Genomic DNA, 20,515 nt, shown 5'->3' with positions numbered 1-20,515 from the left:
TCCTTGTTTCAGCATTTTGTTATTTCCCTTCCCTTCCCTAAATTAGAAAAATGTATATACAAGATACAGGGTACCAGAACCAAATACAGTGACAACAGAGGTTATACCATGAGGGCAGAACATACAAAAGAAACAAAACAATCACTATAAGTATATTTAAAACAATGGAAACGAAGATAAAACCTCTTTTGTCCCTATCTTGAGGTTTATTTCGCTTAGCATCATCTTATATGGTCATATGTACATAGCTTTTGACCTTTTCTGCTTGACAGACAGATCATTAAACCTTGTTGGCCCTCAGTTTCATCATGTGTAGAAAGTAGAATTTTGTTAGAATCTCCATCATGGAGATGTTGGCTAGGATGAATGATGTAATACTGGTGATTTGCTTAACAACGATTGGTTATTATTATTGATCTTACAGATGTGGTTGTTTCTATTGTTACTGTGTTCTGCCAGGACTCCCACCTTCAGGAAGATTCTTTTTGTGTATCAAATGGCTATCCAGGGACAAATGTGACTTGTCATTGCAAAGAGACAGAACCGTAGCCTGTGGGAGCTGGACCACACAACACCTAGCTGGTGATGAAAGGCAGCTGGGAAGATACTTGGGATTTGAGTGAAGGCTGTTATCTCTATGTCCTCTCATATTAGTTTTCTGTTGCTATAAGGAAATATCTAAGACTGGATGCTTTACAAGGAGAAGAAGTTTATTTAGCTCACAGTTTGGGAGGTTTACAATTCAAGACTGGGTTGTCCCATAAATTTGGTTTATGGATGGCTCTCTTGACCGGTGACTTCACAGCGAGTAGCATCATGATAGGGGCCCACATAAGAGGATAAAATCACATATCCAGAAGCTCAAGAGAACCTTGTGAAGGACCAGTAGTGACATCCCACTAGGCTTTTCCACTTAAAGGTTCCACTGTCTCTTAAAATCATTCTATTGGGGACCAAGCTTCTGACACACTCAAACCATATCCAGATATAGCAATGACTGATGTAACAGGATACTAAGAACACAAGTGAGCTCAAGGCACTGCTATGTGCTCCCTAAGTTTATGGGTTATTCTATTCACATGGAGTAAGAAACCTGGGGGGGGGCACACATGCTTTCATTCTACCAGCCTGGGAAGAAGCTTCATTGGGCTCAAAGGCCATGCTATAGTTCTTTCAGATCTATTGACACTGCAGCAGCACTGGTTCTGAAGATCATAAAGGAGAGGGGAAGAGAGAGGGGGGAGGGAAGGAGAAGGAGAGAGGGAGAGGAGAGAACAAAGCAGGAGGGGGAGGGAGAAGAAGAGGAGGAGGAGGAAAAGGAAGAGGAAGAAGAAGAGAAAGAAGCAAAGAAGGAAGAGGAGGAGGCAATAAGGAGAAAAGAATCATTAATTAAAGCAATGATCTGCCCTTTACCACATATTGGGTGAGTGATAATCTAAAGAAGTAACTTGGTGTCTCTTTAGACTTAGTTTCCTCACATGTCAACGGGCTAAAATTAGAATGTTGCTCATCTTGTAGGCATGTTGGGAGGAGGAAAGGAGTGAATGTGTGAAAAGCACATAGAACAGCGCTTGCACACAGTGTTCATGGACTCTATCAGCATGTGTGCAACAGAGTGCTCTAGCTCTGGTCCTTGACAGTGTGAGGAAGTGCTTACAACAGCTTTCCTCAAGCAATTAAACATGATGTTCATGAGGACGTATCGTCATCCATGCATGATCCTGTTGGAGTTTTCAGACAAGGTGATATCACAAATGTGTCTGTCCTTTAAGGGCAGGATGTTGGAAAACAAAGCAGTGTCTCGAAGCATGAGATGCTCCTTTTCATCTTCATTCTGCATACTGGCACTCAAGCTATCCAAGTGATAACTAACAATAAAGAACAAACTGTAGGCCCTGCACCTGTAATCCTAACTACACAAGAGGCTGAAATCTGAGGATCACAGTTCAAAGCCAGCATGGGCAGGAAAGTCTGTGAGATTATTATCTCTAATGGCTCAGTGGTAGAGTGCTTGCCTTGCATGCATGAAGCCCTGGGTTCAATTCCTTAGCACCACATACACAGAAAAAGCTGGAAGTGGTGCTGTGGAAGTGGCAGAGCACTAACCTTGAGCTGAAGAGCTGAAGGACAACACCCAATCCCCACTACCGACCCCAAAAAATAAAGAAGTGTCTAATAAATTACCAAAAAGAAAAAATACTGAAAGTGGAGTTTTGGCTCAAGTGGTAGAGTGCTAGCCTTGAACACAAAGAGGCTCAGGGACTAGGCTCAGACCCTGAGTTCAAGGACTCCCAGAAAAGAAAAAGAAAATTCCTGGGTTTGTGGGATTATACCACAAGTTTTGAATTTATTTGCTTTGGTCTTGGGACTTGAGCACAGGGTCTGGGTGCTGTCTTGGAGCTTCTTTTGCTCAGGGCTAGTGCTCTACCTCTTGAGCCACAGCTACACTTCCAGCTTTTTCTGAGTAGTTTATTAGAGATAAGAGTCTCTTGGACTTCTCTGTCCAGGCTAGCTTCAAACCTCGATCCTCAGATCTCAGCCTCTGGAGTAGATAGGATTACGGGCATGAGCCACCTGTGCCTGGCTAACTCAGGAGTTATGAAATCCAAGTGGCAAACTTGTGCTTATGGAAAACCTTACAGCTTCTCATTCTGAGGTTGTTCTTAAGCTCATTTTCTTCAACTAGTCTTTCATGGACACAGAAACCTTGTAGAATTCTAAAATGAGAGAGATACTGAGTGTGAGTCAAAGCAATCAAAATAGACTGATAGCTGTATTTCCCTACAGGGTTCTTTAACAAAAGTCACAAACAAGTAAGTTGTTCAGAAGAGTTATTTCTCCTTATCAATTCAAGAAGCCAGCTCTGACAGACACAGGAAGCAGGTGAGCAGTGGCATGGACTTGTCCCCTGACATCTTTGCTACTCTTTCCATTGTGGCCTGACCCTCCAGGCAGGATTCTCACAGATGCTCTGCATGGCTTTCCCCAGATCCCAAACGCTGCATGGGCTCCATAATTGGACAATCCTGTTCACATAACTAGTCTTAGTAAAAGAAGCTTCTAACTAAGACACACTGAAGGTTTCCCTGAAGTGCCCAGCGTGTCTTGATAGAAATCCCTCTCATCTTGCTGAAATAGATCCTGTCCACTCATGAGGCACCATGATTTTGACAGTGAGGAGAGAGAAACTCCACCACAACAGCATATGCAAGTGAAAAATAACCCAGCCAATGGGGGCTGTTGCTAAGTTACACAGCTGCTCCTAATGAACACTAATTTTTACATTCATGAAAATGAGGACTGTCTGCACCTGACCTTAGAATGCAATCTATGCTAATTCCAGATACTGCATTTGTCTGGTTTTAAGAAATGGCTGCATTTTCAAGTACCTAGAGACGTGATAAGATTTGTCTTTTGTTCATGGTTTATTGAATGGACATCAGGTACCTGACAGTATGTGAAGCTCTATACTTAAACTACTTATACTTATACTTACTTAGGGTTTGTTGCATGGTTGGGAGCAAAATTCCATTCCCATTCCTATCCTTACAAGTGGGGAAACTGAGGGATGAAGACTAAGAGCACTCACATTACAGTTAGAATGTGTCTTCAGGTGCATCTGGTGTTAAAATCTTTGCTAGTACTGACTGAACTATGATGCTAGATTCATCATTTCTGATTGCTTTTAAAAGCAAAGATGTAATTACAGACAGTGGAGCATAGGATTGTGGGTAATTGCCAAAACAGGATTTGGAAATACCAGCAGAGGACTGAGTGTCATTGGAATGAATGTGCTAACAGACAGTTTGCAGAACTAAATACATACAGTATGGTCTGACTCATGATTAGAGGAAATCAAATGTAGAAGCAAAGGAGCACCATGTCCCTATTTCCTTCCCCTGGGAGAAGACACCACATTGCTTTTGATTCGTTTTGTTACTGAGTTCCACCATATCTCTTTGAGGTTCTCAGTCTGTACTCTGAGAATCTCTTGCAAACTCTCAATACTTCAGGGTCACTGAGGTGCCTATATCTAGTCTCTGAACTGAAATCCTCTGGATTCTTTTATATGGAATCGGAAGTGTCAACACCTAGTGAATGTTGCTGATAATGATGTCAAGAGCTTGCTCAACCTTGAAAACACTGACAAATATGCCAGGCCTGCTTCAAGCCTCCTCTGAAGTACGTTCACTATCTTTTCTGCTTGTCAAGGGACCAGGGAATATGACACAGCTTATTTTTTTTTAAATCAAATCAAAACAAACACATATGTCTTTTTATGTGGATACTTCTAAAGACTAGAAATGCACACTTTTGTCTCTCTCTAGTGAGGTTCACAAGGGAATGTGGTTTGAGTGCCAGCTCTTCTCCAACTACAGCTGCTGAGCATCTGTTGCATGCTATACATGGCTAGCTGCACATCACCTGGTGATTAGACAGGCGCGTGCGGTGGCTGGTAACAGCTTTGCTTGTTCTCTTCTCTATCCTAGCACAAAGATTTGAAATCAGTGAACTGTGCTCACGTGACTTGCTTGTTTGGCTAGTGTCCTATCACTTACACCATATATTCAGCCCAGAATTTTGGTGGAGATGGAATATCATTGAGTTTTCTGCTCAGGATGACTTTGAATCTTGGTCCTCCAACTCTCAGCCACCTGCTTAGCTAGGATCATAAGCGTGAGTACCAGCACTTAGCTGGTGATAGACAGTTTGAGTTTGCTTGAGACAGAAAAGACCAAGAGTAATGATCAGATCAAATGTGATCAAAGTACATTCTATGCCTGTGTAGAACTGTCATGGTGAAATACCTTACCATGTATGCCTTAAGATACAGCAGTAAGAGAAAACATCACTAATCTCTTTGATGTTGTGTGTGTGCATGTTTGCGTAGATACATGCATGCATTCATTGAGAGTTTTGCTTTCAACCTGTTGTCCTTCATTTCTCATACATACTTCCAAAGTTTATGTAACAGCAAGAAAGTATGAATATGAATTTAAGTTTTATCTACCAAGAGATGTTTAAAATGAAGAATAATGATAGCTAACATTATAGTATAACTATCTATTTTATATGCATTAGGTAAGGAAATTAAACTTGAATTAAATAACTTTGCAAAATCATTTAAAAGAGGAAGCTGGGAGAAAACATTGAAACCTTGTTGCTGTCTGCAAACAATATCACCTCTTAGAAAGGAATGCAAATCTCTAGAGAGAATTCTCCTGTTATTATCTAAGGATAGTCTTTAACCAAGGCTCTTTCCAGAAACAATTCCTTTATAGCCCAGACTTTCCTACTCTATAAGGCATTATCCCTCGAGTTTTAGGAGAAAGAAGGATCTGTGAGCTCAGGGCTCACCAGAAGGACTCAACAGAACTCCTCTCTGGTCTTAGAGCAGAGAAATGTGCTGGTGTCTGTGTGTGGCAGGCCACAAGGAGCTGGGTCCAGTGTGTGGAGAAGGAGCCACAGCGTGCTCACATCATTTACCTCTGAAAAACAGCCAGGTTCTCCAAGTAAACCTAATCACCCTTAGCCACCAGTCCACTGCTGGACATCAGATTATTTTTGTCTCCCAGGTCACTATAGCAATGTTGTTAGTGCATTCTTCAAAGGTTTCTAACTTTCTGTTAAGGTTTCAGAAGCAGCTAGGAATTGTGGTACATTTCTAGAGAGCTTTGTTCCCCACTCTGGCAGGAGAACCATAGACATCATAATCTGAAGTCAATAGACATTGAACAATGGACAATGCAGAAACAAGTGTCCATCAGCGATTTCCTGGGTCTGGTCCATCCCCGCAGTTCATCAGTATAAATGAGACTTTCTTCTGCCCTTGGCTGGTGGGCCTTGGTTAGCTACATCAGCAGAGGCCAGTGCTGGAGAGGTCTTTGTTTTCGCAAGAGTTCTCACAACATGGTTCTGAGCTTCACAGAAAGCCAGGTTGCTGAGGATCTACTTCCATTTCCTCTCTTCTCAGCTTATCAGTGAACTTACCTTTGGCTGCCATGATAGTATGCTGCTCAGATCTTCTTCAAGAGGGCCAGCACCTGCTGCGAGGAAGACAATGAGCTGAGGGTCTCCAGTGATTACACCTGGGAGCTCCTGTCCATGGAGTCGCACTTGGGCTTGCCAGCCATGGTTGGCCATAATCGGGTACTAAGTTCCAGCCTTTGTGTCTGATGGGGGACTCCAGTAACAGACACTCAGAATGCAGAGCCTCCTCTTCCATGTGTCTCCTTCTTCCCTGCCTCTCTCTTCATGTGTGTCTCACCTGCATCACAGCCGGGGGATGCTCCATCTAGTCATCTTCCCTCTCTCCTCATCCTTCAGAATCTTCCCACCCAACAGTTCATGCTTCTTCTACTTCCTTCTTGGGGTTTGCCTTCTGCAGAACCATCATGAATACGACATTCCACTCCAAGTACATGGATAAAGTCATTGAGATGTTCCATGTGATAAATCCCAAGCGTTATTTGCACACCTTCCCTCCCTACCTCCCCTTCTCCAGGCCACTTGTTACCTTTGCTTCCTGAATCTCTGCCTCTAGCTTCAGTGCCATTGCTATCCTTGAGCCAGGTGTCCTTACTAGACACTGTGGTACCTCCCCCCATGCACCTCTTACATCCTTAGCTTGTCTCAACACCCTCATTGTACCTTTGGACACTTCATCCACCCTCTGACAAAGTTGAAATGTCCAAGTGTTTGTTTCCCCTGAACTTGAAATCCCTGCATCTAAACCCTACTTGTCCATCTGGACCTTCCACAGGTGCCACAAACACAAACTACTCAAAAGAGATGTCTTAGTCATCTATTGGGATCCTGGAGCAAAACACCAGAGTCCATGTGGCTTCAACACAGACATTTATTTCCAATTTTGGAAGGTGGGAAGTTCAAGATCAAGGTTCCAACAAGGTGTGGGCTGTGGCAAAGGCTCATTCTGGCTTGCAGACAGTTGACTTCCTGCTGCATTCTCATTGAGAAGATAGAGACAGACAGGCAGACAGACAGACCGACTGACCCACTGACAGACAGACAGACAGAATTGGCCATTAATTGTATCATGAAAGCTCCACTCACATGAGATTATCTAACTCTTAACTACCATCCAACAGCCTCATCTTCAATACCATCAAATTGGAAGCTTAGGGCTTCTACATATGGATTTTGAGGGAGAGTCTCTACCTCTTTTTCTGTCTTTCTGGTCCTGAGGCTTGAACTCTGGGTCTAGATGTCCCTGAGCTCCTTTTGCTCAAGAGTAGCACTTTACCACTTGAGCCACAGCACCATTTCTGGCTTTTTCTGTAATTAATTGGGAATGAGTCTCACAGACCTTTCTGCCTGGTCTGGCTTTGAACTACAATCCTTAGATCTTAGTCTCCTGAGTAGCTAGGTTTACAGGCAAGAGCCAACAGGCCTGGATCCTCTACCCCTTTAGAGAAAACATTTCTAATTCTTCTTTCCCAAGACTTATTTATTTTGTGTATTTTTTAAAAAATCTTTTCTTTTTTGGCCCTGGGGATTGAACCCAGGACATTTCACTTACCTGGCAAGCACTTTGTCACTGGGCCACATCTCAGACTTCAGACTTACTTATGATCTGGACTCTTCTTCTGCTTCTCCTTTTTTTGTGCCAGTACTAGGGCTTGAACTCATGGTTTACGTGCTGTTCTTAGCTTTTTTGCTAAGGCTAGCACTCTGTCACTGGAGTGACAGCTCCACTTCTGTATTTTGGGTGGTTACTTGGAGATAAAGAATCTCTTAGATTTTCTTGTCCAGGGTTGGCTTCAAAGCTCTGTCCTCAGATCTCAGCCTCCTCAATAGCTAAGATTACAGGTGTGAGCCCTTGGCACCCAACTAGCATACATATTTTTACCTTTTGATTCTATCATCATCACTCCTGTCCTGTGACCTACCTTCTCCATCACTGCCCTTATAGTTTGCATCTTGAGTGCCCTAAATGGCCCATGTATTGAAGACTTGGTCCTCCAGGGTGGTGCTACTGCGAGGAGCTGGATCATTTAGGAGGAGGGGCCTAGTGAGAGGTCTTTAAGTAATTGGAGTGTACCCTTGAAGGGGACTGTGACACTTTGGTTCCTTTTCCTTTCTCCTTTTGCCTCCTGACTATGCAGTGAGTGGATTTACTCTATCACGCGCTTCGGCTGGCTGAGGTATTCTGCCTACCACGGGTCCAAAGAGTGGAGCCAAATAGATCATGGACTGAGGCCTCCAAAACTGAATCAAAATAAATTCTTCTCTTTCTAAGTTAATCATCTCAGGGAACATCACTATGGTGACACACAGCTGACTAACCCCTCCTACCGTCATAAGACACAGTTTCTATTTTTCCAGTTCTTGTGAAATCTGCTCTTTTCTTTCCATGTGTTATGGGTGGCATTGCATCCTTCACAAATTCGTATGTTGAAACATCAATCCCAAGCATTTCAGACACATTTAGGAGATGGGTTCATTATTAAAGCAATCAAGTTAAGTCAAATGCATCAGTTAGTATAACTTGCTACAAAAATGCGACGTTTGACAGGGTGTTGATGGCTCATAGCCTCTCAGGAGGCTGAGATCTGAGGATCGTGGTTTGAGGTCCACCTAGGCACTATAGCCCATGAGACTCTTATCTCCAATTAACTACCCCAAAACAGCCAGAAGTGGAGTGACTCAAGTGGTAGAGCACTAGCCTTGACCACAAAAGCCAAGAGTTCAAGCCCAGAACTGGCGAGCGTGTGTGCGTGCGCGCACACACACACACACACAAAGAGAGACTAGTACACAGAGACAAACACTCGGAGGGGAAGAGGGACCTAAGGAGGTGATATTACCTGCTGGTCATGAGGGAGGAAGGTATTGAGGCTACCAGGAATGAAGCCGTTATCACTTCTAGGTCTGTAAGGCGTAGAGGAAGCAGTGTGAGCCGAGCCCAGCACAGCTCTAGGTGTGGTAGAATTTGGGATGAGGTTAGCATGTAATATGGCCTTTTGCATTGCTCAGGCTGAGCTGCCCTACCCATACGCCACAGACTGTGTAGTTTAAACAAAGAAAATTAATTTTTTCTCTCCTTCTAAATGCTAGAAGTTCAAAGTTCAGATCTAGCAGAATTCAGCTTCTGGCTTTTTTTGCCCTGACTTTCTGAAGGTCACTTCACTTTGTTTTCACATGGCCTTTCCTCTGCGTGGACTGCAGCCGGGGTGGATGCAGATAATAATGAAAGGAGGTTGATCTTCCTTATAAGGTTTCCAATATTGCTGAATTACAGCCCCACCCTTATTAACTCTCTCCCTTCCTCCCCACCCCCCTGCATCTAGTGGCTTGAACTCAGGGCTTGGGCAAGGCTACGGCTCTACTACTTGAGCTGAATAGCTAGGATTACCGGGCATGATTTAACCATGGCTACTTCCCTTCTCCAAGTACAGCCACAGTGGCAATGAGGGTTTCAACACATGGGTTTTGAGGGTACATGTACCCTCAGTTCATAGCACTCCTTATCCCTTATCTCCTGATCCCTTTTTTCAAGAAGCCAGAGGGCAGGGAGCCCAGAGGAGGGCACTTGGCCACAGAGCAGGGAAGCTGGGGGGGGGGGACAATGTGGGCAGGAGGTAGATGAGGCAGAGAGACACAGAGAACAGCTGAGACAATGGGCAAAGGCAGAAGAAAATTGAAGAAAAAAACCACAGCAAAAAGAAGGCTGCCAGCCAAGGCGCGCTGATGCCTCACGCCTATAACCCTAGCTACTCAGGAGGCTGAGATTTGAGGATCACGGTTCAAAGCCAACCTGGGCAGGAATGTCCGTGAGACTCTTATCTCCAATAAACCATAAGAAAACTGGAAGTGGCGCTGTGGCTCAAGGAAGGTAGAGCACTAGCCTTGAGCTGAAGAGCTGAGGGACAGTGCCCAGGCCCAGAGTTCAAGCCCCATGCCTGACCACCCCCCCCAAAAAAAAAAAAGAAAAGGAAAGGAAAAAGAAAAAAGAAAAAGAAAGTTGCCTGTAGAACCAATGTGCACAAAGAACATGCCTCCTGCTCCTCTTCCTCCTCCTCCTCCCCTTCCTCCTCCTCCTCTGCCTTGTTCTCTCTTCCTAACCCCCCCCTCAATTTCCATGAAGTGCTTTGCATTCTTCTTCTTCTTCTTCTTCTTTTTTTTAGTGGAAATGCGTCTGGAGACTGCAAGCTCAAATTCCTCATAAAACACAGAGATCTAAAAATAGGCTTCTGGAGTCAAATCTATTGGTAAGCAAAGGTCTCCAGCATTTGACTTACAATTAAGATAAATTGCCTCCACATTAATTATAGGCCCATGGTTTGAACAGTTAGATTTTCAATTTTCCACAACATTTATTTAGTGCTTGTAAAAAAGCATAGTGCTACTACTCTCCAGGAGAGAAGAGTTTGGAAAGAATGTTTTATGCTTCCACCAGGGACAGGATTTGAACAGACCTGTAGGAATACAGACGTGAGATAATTCCCTTTTGACTGTAATGATCAGTTAAGGTAGAGCACCTGGTAGCTCTTAAAGGTACTTTGTTATTCAAGAACGGAACAAAAAACCCTTTGGTTTTCCGGTGGATGTTTGAGGCCAGACTCTTATGTAGTAACTACATTTGTCCACCAGATGACAGTGGTGAACTAGGAAGATCCTGCAAGGACCGCCACTAGATTTCAGTGTCCAGACTCAAAAGACCCTTCAGAGAGGTTAGTGATGGATGGAATAGTCCACTATTGAAGCTGAGCTTCAATGACAGCTATTCTTTGAGTGATCAAAAGCATCAGAGCAGGGGACAATTAAGTAGCAAAGGGAAATCTTAGGGACTCAGGGAGGAAGGAGGTAAGCATATCTAAGCATAAAGTCTAGAAGTCAGATGTTGTGATAGAACTGTGGCTTGAAGAACAAAGCTCAGGGATGGGAGAAAGATCAGAGGAACCAGAACAACAAGGGAAAGCAAAGCTGAAATGCTCTGAGATAACCAGACGGCTGGAAGAAGGCAGGTTGAGCAGGTGGTGCCAGGGTAAGAGGAGAGGCAAGGTTTGAGTTTATTATGTTCAACCTAGGCTCTTTTCCATGACACTGAGAGTTCAAGAAGAGATGGTTGCTGGGATGGTAGCCAACTTTCTGGAGATTTTTTTTTTATTGGTGCCACTACTGGGGCTTCAACTCAGGGCCTTGAACTCTGGACTGACTCTCTCTCTTTCTCTCTCTCACCCCCCCACCCCCCCCCACTCCCGGCTGGTGCTTTAACACTTAAGCCATGCCTCCACTTCAGGCTTTTTTTCTGCCTAATTGGAGATATGAGTCTCAGACTGTTCTACCGAGGCGAGTGTTGAACAGAAATCTAGAGATCTCAGCCTCTTGAGGATTACAGGTGTTATCTACCAGTGCTTGATGCCAATTTTCTGGTTGGTGGAGTAGAGGGTAGAAGAAACACAAGCAGTTAGTTCAAACCATGGTCAACTTAGAGACTGGCAAGTACTTGTTAGCAGGAGTTTAAGACATTGACTGCCAATTTTGTTGAGGTTTTTAAATTAGAATCATTTTAAAAATCAGTGTAATATTTTCACTTCATTTCCTTCAGAAATTAAGCTCCATTTTTATGCCTCAACATCCCCACTTTTTTAAAAAAATCATTGCTATCTCCTTTGAGATTTTCTCTTTTCCATTCTTAAAACATCTGCCATTCTGGCTATACTTTTAGCTTGTGATTATCCACCTTGGCTCACCTTCTGATGAGTTGTGGGCTGTAATGTGTTTTTTGATCCTCTTGTTTTCCAGGGTTTTGTTTTTCTTGTTTGGAAAATAATGCCATGGATTATATTTTGAAATTCCTCCCTCTTGACTCAAGGGATCATTACCTTCATAGAGTATGGACTATCATAACAAGAGCTGCTTCTAAGCCAATAATACAGAAACAGAAGTACTTGAATGGAGAGAGCCATCCTAGAGAGTTGTACTTCGCCATGGAAGTTTGCTGCTACAGACCCCTAGAGGCCGCTAAATCCCCCATTTCCTTCTGCTTTTACTTTCCTAATAATGAATTTTCCTTTTGGGATGAAGGTGAGGTTAGGGCAGTATGATTATCATCTGGTCTAGTATCACAAAGGATGAATACGAACAGCAACCATATTATAAAACTGGGCATCGGTCATTTATTTTTATAATCCTACTTAATTTCCATGGGGACTTAAAAATAGTACCTAAAAGAAAATTGAGGGTCCAACTTGGGAAAAGTACTGTAATAATTTAATTACAGGAAATCTGAGAGGGAAGCCTCGCAAGACAGTTAAAATGTAGGCTCAGGCTCCACTGATTTTAATCTGGTGATGATTCTCATAGGGTTTGGCTGAATTACATTCATCTTAACAACTAGCTCAAGCAAAGCCATTCTAAGTTGAAAAAGGCTCAGAGTTGTTTATGAGCAATGCCATGCATATACAAAATTGACAAGCACTCATTATAAAGGTCTACTTGTCTGAATGTGTGGGAGATTTCCTAGGTTCTACTAGCTGCCTTTTACTGGTTTAATTCCACTTGCTCTGTGTAATTGCTTTCTTTTCTTTTTCAGACTCCCTCCTTCCCTCCCTCTCTTCCTCCCTCTCTTCCTCCCTTTCTTTCTTTCTTCCTTCCTTCCTTCCTTCTTTCCTTCCTTCCTTCCTGTCTTTCTGTCTTTCCTTCTGTCTTTCTTTCTCTCTTTCTTTCTAGTACTGTGGCTTAACTCAGGGCCTTATGCTCTTACTTGGCTTTTTTTGCTCAAGGCTGGTGATCTACCATGTGAGCCCCAGCTCCATTTATGACTTTTGACTGGCTAATTGGAGATAAAAAAATCTCACAGACTTTCTTGCCCAGTCTGACTTGAGTGGCTAGAATTACAGGTGTGAGCCATGGGCATCTGGTTGTAGTTGTTTTCCTTTGGAGACATTTTTGTTTGTTTGTTGTTTCTTTGTTTACTCTCCATTAAACAAACATCTGGCTGCCTTTTTGTATTTCTTTTTTAAAATTTTATTGTGAAAATACTGTACAGAGATAATGAGTACATTTCTTATCAAGCATTGTAGCCTCCTTTGTTTCCCCTTCTCATCCCTTCCCATCCTTCCCCCATCCCCTTCACCCAATCCTCCTCCCCCCTACCAAAGTTGTAAAGTTCATTTTCGACATAAAGACTTGTACATCTCATTGTTGCAATGTATCCCTATTTAAACGATTTGTTTTTCCCTTCCCCTCCACAAATTATACCAACATCAAATACAGTAAGAGCAGAGGTTATACCGTAGGGGAGGGACATACAAAGCAACAAAGAAATAATCTTATAAATGTGTTAGAAACAATCACCTGAAAAAAACATTTGAATACATATCTTAGGGTTCATTTCCCCCTAACATCAACTTATCTGACCTTTTCTGCTTGACTCAGACATATACTAGCTATTGCAAATAAGGGAAACCATGGGACCTACATTTCTTTGCGCCTGGCTTACTTCACTTAATAGAAGTTTTTTCAAGTCTTTCCATTTCCTAACAAATGGGGCAATGCCATTCTTTCTGATGGAGGCATAGAATTCCATTGTGTATATATATCACATTTTCTTGATCCATTCATCTAGTGAGGGGCATCTGGGTTGATTCCATATCTTAGCTATGGTAAATAATGCTGCAATAAACATAGTTGTGCTGGAAGCTTTAGTATGGTCTTGTTTGTGATCATTTGGGTAAATGCCCAAAAGTGGGATTGCTGGGTCATAGGGGAGCTCTATGTGGATTCTTTTGAGGAGCCTCCATACTGCTTTCTAAAGTGGTTCAACAAGTTTATACTCCCACTAACAATGCAGTGAGGTTCCCACATCCCCTCCAGCATCTGTTGTTTTTAGAGTTCTTGATTATAGCCATTCTAATTGGGGTGAGGTGGTATCTCAATGTTGTTTTGATTTGCATTTCTTTTATGGCTAGTGAGGTTGAACAATTCTTCATGTGTCTATTGGCCATCCTTCTTTCTTCTTCACAGAAGTTTCTCTTTAAGTCTTTAGCCCACTTATTTATTGGGCAGTTGTTTCTTTGAGGATGTGTTGTTGGGGATTTAATTTTTTGAGTTCCAGGTATATTTTAGATATGAGACCCTTGTCTGTTGTATGGCTAGTGAAGATCTTCTCCCAATCCATGAGCTTTCTATTGATCTTGCTAGCTATGCCCTTTGCCATGCAGAAGCTCTGCAATTTCATGCAGTCCCATTTGTCCAACCTTTCTTTGATTTGTTGTGTTTCTGGGTCTCTATTAAGAAAATTTCGGCCTATGCCAAGGAGACCTAGGGTTTCTCCTATTCCATCCTGTAATGTTTTCAGAGTGTCTGCTTTGACTCCAAGGTCTTTGATCCATTTGGAGTTGATTCTGGTGCAGGGTGATATATAAGGATCTAGCTTTAGTTTTCTACAAGTAATTAACCAATTTTGCCAGCATCATTTAATGAAGAGGCTGTCTTTCTTCCATTCTATGTTTTGAGCTCCCTTATTGAAGATTAGATGGCTCTTGGTCTGTAGATTTATTTCTGGGTTTTCAGTTCTATTCCATTGGTCCTGAGGTCTGTTCTTATGCCAGTACCAAGCTGTTTTGATTACTATGGCTTTGTAGTAGAGTTTGAAATTTGGTATTGATATTCCTCCAGCACTGTTCTTTCTTTCGTTGAGGAGTGTTTTTGCTATTCGGGGTCTTTTATTGTTCCATATAAATTTTTGGATTACCTCTTCTATTTCCTTGAAGAATGAGGTTGGAATATTGATAGGTATCACATTGAATTGGTAGATAGCCTTGGGAAGTATTGGCATTTTCACAATGTTGATCTTATTGTAGTTCTTATTACACAAAGATTTTTTAAACTTTTTTATTGTGAAAATACTGTACAGAGGGGTTACAATTACATGGATAAAGTTTTTTTTAAAGTTTACTGAGCTTAGGAAAATGTAGTCATGAAACATATGATAATTAGTTGTAGGGAATTAAATATCAAGCTAGCTTGGTTCTTGTACTGAGCACATTCTGTATTAGGTAAGTGTGAGCAACTCACTTTAATTAGTTTCAAACTTAGTTTACTTAATTATAACATGAAGATATAATCTTCCTGCTTTGCATCCTAGGATTTTAGCAAGATTATATGGAATTTATTTGTCTAAAACTGTGTTGCTAAGTAGTAAAATGTGAAGATTAGCACTGGCTCTCAGTAACAAATTTGAAGACGCGGTGGCCTATTTCTCCTATAACTTCTGTGGTATCAGGCTTATTTTTTTTAGACATATAGTTGGATCTGTCTGCCAGACATTTGTGGGTCATACCTCTAATCCTAGCTAATCAGGAAGCTGAGATCTGAGAACAATGGTTTGAAGCGAACACAGAAAGACCACAAAACTCTCATCACCATTGAATATAAAGGCAAAAGTGAAGCTATGGCTTATGTGGTAGAAACCAGCCTAGAGTAAAAATGCTCAGGGACAGCATGCTGGCCCTGAGTTCAAGTCCCAGGACTGGCACATTGAAGAATTGGTTCTGTAAGCAGGATTACTAATTTATATTTTTACAAAAGAGCACCTGGGAAAATCTCTTATGCCAAGTGAATCATATGAAACAGTGAGACTTCTTGAACTTCTCTGTGCTGGATAATTGCATCTGTGGGTGCAACCAGGGAAACCACCCCCACCTCCAACTGCCTGGAGTACTGTGGGCCTGTGTCACAAACCCAGCACCAGGATAAGCAAGTCTGCTTGTAAATTTATTATTATTATTGTTATTATTTTTGATTGACAGGTAATATGTATAGGCTTTTATGAGATTCAATGTGAAACATTCTGAGTCTTATAGTTTTTCATAAAAACCTTCGTTATCCATCTTTCCTCAGATGAATGATTTATAAAATTTGTATTTGTTTCATGCTCTGATTCAACATGACCAATATGATTTAATGAACAAAACAGACATCATTGCATTCCTGTTGAGAGGCAAGGTTGGTGACTGAGTGTGGGATTTCGTACATTTCTCAGGGGAAAAAAGATAATTGGGGCTGTATTCACAGAGCCATATCTCAAAGAAAATTCACATCCCTGTCATTTGTAGACTGGTGTTAAGATGTGGGCCAGGAAAAAGATGCCCCTTCCTATCCAACCCTCACCCACACCCTCTGAGGTTACTTTTCTTGTGAATGTATTATGAAGCCTGAAGCCATTAGCTCTGCATCAGAATGATTTGCTTTTGATTGTTGCCCAAATTGGCCAAACCAGGCAGTTTGCCATCAGTGTGAGATCCCGCCAGCCTCCAATTCCAGAGTGAGATTGAGAAGGGAAATACATGAAGAAAACAAAATTGATTTCATTCAGAAATAATTGAATTCACTGCTTGAATGATTGATACAAGCTGACCAAAAGTTATTGACTAAGAAAACAGGAGCTTGAAACGTATGAACTTAATCCTTGAAACCAAAGATAATCTAAATATCAATGCATGTTCTGTTCTACTCAACTTTGATTCTACCACAACTTGAATTGATATTTGCCTGTGAACTTAGAAGATACCTTTATTTCAAAGAAGGGAACAAGCAATCCCTGGGGTGAATAGTGGAGGCCACCATCACCACTGACTTTTTTCTCATCCTTGAAGAGTGTGTAAGGGACTAGGCAGGCCAGGGTGTGTGTGTGTGTGTGTGTGTGTGTGTGTGTGTGTGTGTGAGTAGAACAGGCTCCCCCTAGCTGGTATGTTTACTGTTTAGAATAATAAAAAAATATTCCAGAATTAGGGAAAGGTGTATACCATATTGTAAATGTACATTTAGTCCATCAGCACCAAGTTATACATATCAAAATGGTTAGGATGGGAAAGTGATGCTACGCATATTAGTAAATAAATAAATACAACTCCTCCCTCATTTCCCTCTGGCAAGACTTCTTCAACATTTGCTTGCTGTATTTTCCTAGGGGTTTCTGCATGAAAATAGCTTGACATTCGCTACTATCCTTGCTTTAAAATTTTTAGTAAATATTATTTTTAGTTGACAGATCATATTTGCACACCCTCCTGTGGTAAGGTGTATCCATATGTGGACACAATGCAGCATGATTAAATCAAGGGAATATAGTCACCACCTCACTTGCTTCTCCTTTTTTTGCAAGGAGACATTTGAAATTTATGCTCCAAGTTATTTTGAAAGCTATGATCATTATTATTGATGATATCCATCCTGCCATGAAATTTGTCTTGAATCTGTTCCTTCTGTCATTCTCAAACTTGGTATAATGTCAAACAGCAACATCCATTTCCAGTACCATGTTTCTGAAGGGTTTTGTTGTTGTTGCTGCTGTTATTGTTATGTGTTTATTTGCTTATTCACTATGTAGCTCAAGCTGGGCCTAAACACAGATCCTTGAGCTTCATCTTGCTAGGTGCTAAGAGTGCTGCTAAATGATGTACCAACATGCCTGGCGTCATTCTGTTCTACTTTGATGAGCTCAGCATTTTTAGATTCCACACACAGGTGAGATCATTTGTTACTTGTTCTTCAGCTTATTACTCTTAGCATCAAGTCCCCCAAGCTTATCTATGCTGCTTGCTACTTGTGACAGAATTTACATATTCCATGTTACTTGCTGCAGGAAGAGCAAATTGAATCCATATTGCATACTTTATGCTAAAATGAACTCAAAATGGCTTAAGCTATTAAATATGAGTTACTAGAAGAAAGCATAGGAAAATAGTACCACAACATTGATATTGGCCATTGATTTTTGGATATTTCCTCAAAAGTACAGGCAACAAAATAAAAAATAGACAAATGGAATGACATCAAATTAAAAAAAACTTGTACACAGCAAATGAGTTAACTAATAAAGTAAAGACACAGTCCACAGAGGGGAGAAAATATCTGCAAGCCATAGATATGATGAGGGTTTGTTTTATATCTATCTATCTACTTATATATATTCACACACATATATATATATATGCATATATATGTATGTGCATGTACATGAAATTTAACAATGGAATAGCAAGAAAAAAGTCAAATTAAAAAATATAAGCAGAGATCATTTTATGGTTTGAATATGGAATTGTCCCCACAGGCTCATGTGTTAAACCTGGTTTCCTCAGCTGATGGTGCTATTTTAGGAGGCTCTGGAAACATTAAAAGGTGGTGTCGAGCTGGAGGAAGTAGGCCACAGGGGTGTGTCTTTGGAGTCATCTTATTCCTGGCCCCTGGTTGTCTGCCTCTCCCTGCTTCCTGTCCACCATGAGTGGGAAAGTCTCTCTGTCATACACTCCCAGAACCTGACTGCTTAGGGCCATTGGACAGAGCCATCACACTGGGAACCCAAATTATTTTATTATTATTATTTTACTGTTATTGTTTTGCTGCAAAATTAATTAATGTTTCCTCCTTCCCATTGTTCTCTCAGGGCCCAGCGATGCAAAACTGCTAACTAATACATGCTTTTCTTGAAAAGGCTATTCATGCAAAAATGCTATCACTGATCACTAGAATTATGCAGAAAAAAGAAACTAACAAGAAACCCCAAGCAACTTAGGAGACCTCACCTCCCACGTGTTAGAATGGCTGTTATTAAAAAAGATAAAAGATCATGTGTTGGTAGAAATATAGAGAAAAGGGAATCCTTGGACTCTGTAAGTGAGAGTGTAAATTGCTCGAGCTATTCAGTAACACACTATAGAAATTGTTCAACAACAGAAAAGAGAGCTGCCATAAGATCCAGAAATCCCACTTCTGGGTACACACCCAAAAGAATTGAAATCAATATGTCAAAGTGGCATTTATATTCCCGTGTTCATCACAGCATTAGTCACCATCTCCTTGCTTTTGTGTGGACTTAAAGACTGGAGACTGGCAGACATGGTATCTGTAAAAAGATGGGAAAAGATGCTCTAGAAGAAAACCATCTACTTTACCTGATGCTCACTTCCTTCCTTCCTTCCTTCCTTCCTTCTTTCCTTCCTTCCTTCCTTCCTTCCTTCCTTCCTTCCTTCCATCTCTCTCTCTCTTTCTTTCTTTCTATTTTCCCTTTTTTTTTTGGTCCGGTCATGGGGCCTGAACTCTGGGCCTGGGCGCTGTTCCTCAGCTCTTCAGCTCAAGGCTAGCGCTCTACCACTTGAGCCACAGCGCCACTTCCGGCTTTTTTCTTTTTGCTTATGTGGTGCTGAGGAGTCGAACCCAGGGCCTTGAGCATGCAAGGTAAGCGCTCTACCACTGAGCCACCTTCCCAGCCCTTCCCTTTTTCTTTTTCTTTCTTTCTATCTTTCTCTCTCCCTTTCTCCCCCTCCCTCCCTCCCTCCCTCCCTTCCTTCCTTCCTTTCTTCCTTCTTTCCTTTCTTCCTTCTTTCCCTCCTCTCTTCCCTCTCTCTCTCTTTCTCTCTCTTCCTTCCTTTCTTTTTTTTGTCAGTTGTGGGGGCTGAACTCTAGGCCTGGGCACTGTCCCTCAGTGTCCTACCACTTGAGCCACAGCACTACTTCCAGCTTTTTTCTGCTTATGTGGTGCTGAGGAATTGAACCCAGGACCTCATGCATGCAAGGCAAGCACTCTACCACTGAGCCAACTTCTCAGTCCCCTTTCTTTCTTTTGTGCTGGTCTTGAGGCTTGCACTCCTGGCCTGAGTGCTTTCCCTGGGATTCTTTTTAATAAGGCTAGTACTATACCACATGAGCCACACCACCACTTGTGGCTTTTTCTGAGTAGTTTATTGAGATAAGAGTCTTGTTCAAGCTGGCTTCAAACTGTGATCTTCATCTCTTATCCTCCTGAGTAGCTAGGATTATAGGGGTGAGCCACCAATGCTGGGCTGACACTCATTTCTTATTGCTGGGATGGAAAACAGGAATCTATGAATCTTCTCCCAAGTGAGAAGTATGTGTCAGTGCACACTCAGGACCTTAAGTTCTATTAGTGAGATTTGGATCTAACACTTAGTTTTCAAATACCATTCTTGAGGTTAGCCTGGAACATTTTTTCCTCCCTTTGGTAGTGCTAGGGTTTGAACTCAGACCTTCACTCTTCCTAGGTAGTGGCTCTACCACTTGAGTCATGCCACAGCCCTTTTTTTGCCTATAATCCTTCTACTTGTGCTTTCCACCATTGCTGCAATTATAGGCATGTGACAACATGTTATGCTCCAAAGGCATTTTTTTTGGGGGGGGCCAGTCGTGGGGCCTGAACTCTGGGCCTGGGCGCTGTCCCTCAGCTCTTCAGCTCAAGGCTAGTGCTCTACCACTTGAGCCACAGCGCCACTTCCGGCTTTTTTCTTTTTGCTTATGTGGTGCTGAGGAATCGAACCCAGGGCCTCTGGCATGCAAGGCAAGCACTCTATCACTGAGCCACCTTCCCAGCCCATCCAAAGGCACTTTTTGAAGAAATGTTTCATTTAAGGGCTGGGGCAGAGAAAGCCCAAGGATGACATTGGAACATCTGCTTCAAAACAAGGAAATATGGAAAAATTGGTGGTGATATGTCAGAAGGAAACGGAAGTCTGTGTCCTTGAAGAGGCTT

The 20,515-nt window shown here is 42.0% G+C and overlaps 1 protein-coding gene across 1 annotated transcript in view; it reads right to left on the bottom strand.

The window, feature by feature from the left end:
* LOC105993771 (ral guanine nucleotide dissociation stimulator-like) overlaps positions 1-6,144 on the bottom strand; it is a 48,252-nt gene extending 42,108 nt beyond the window's left edge. Inside the window, 1 exon segment of the mRNA XM_013027133.1 lies at positions 5,992-6,144. Within this exon segment, the coding sequence (XP_012882587.1) occupies positions 5,992-6,144 (153 nt within the window).
* Between the last annotated feature and the right edge of the window lie 14,371 nt (positions 6,145-20,515).

The sequence above is a fragment of the Dipodomys ordii genome, unplaced genomic scaffold, assembly GCF_000151885.1.
Source record: "Dipodomys ordii isolate 6190 unplaced genomic scaffold, Dord_2.0 Scaffold100, whole genome shotgun sequence".
NCBI classification, from domain to species: domain Eukaryota; kingdom Metazoa; phylum Chordata; class Mammalia; order Rodentia; family Heteromyidae; genus Dipodomys; species Dipodomys ordii.
The sequence above is the reverse complement of the archived record's forward strand: the minus strand, read 5'-3'. Positions and strand labels throughout refer to the sequence as shown.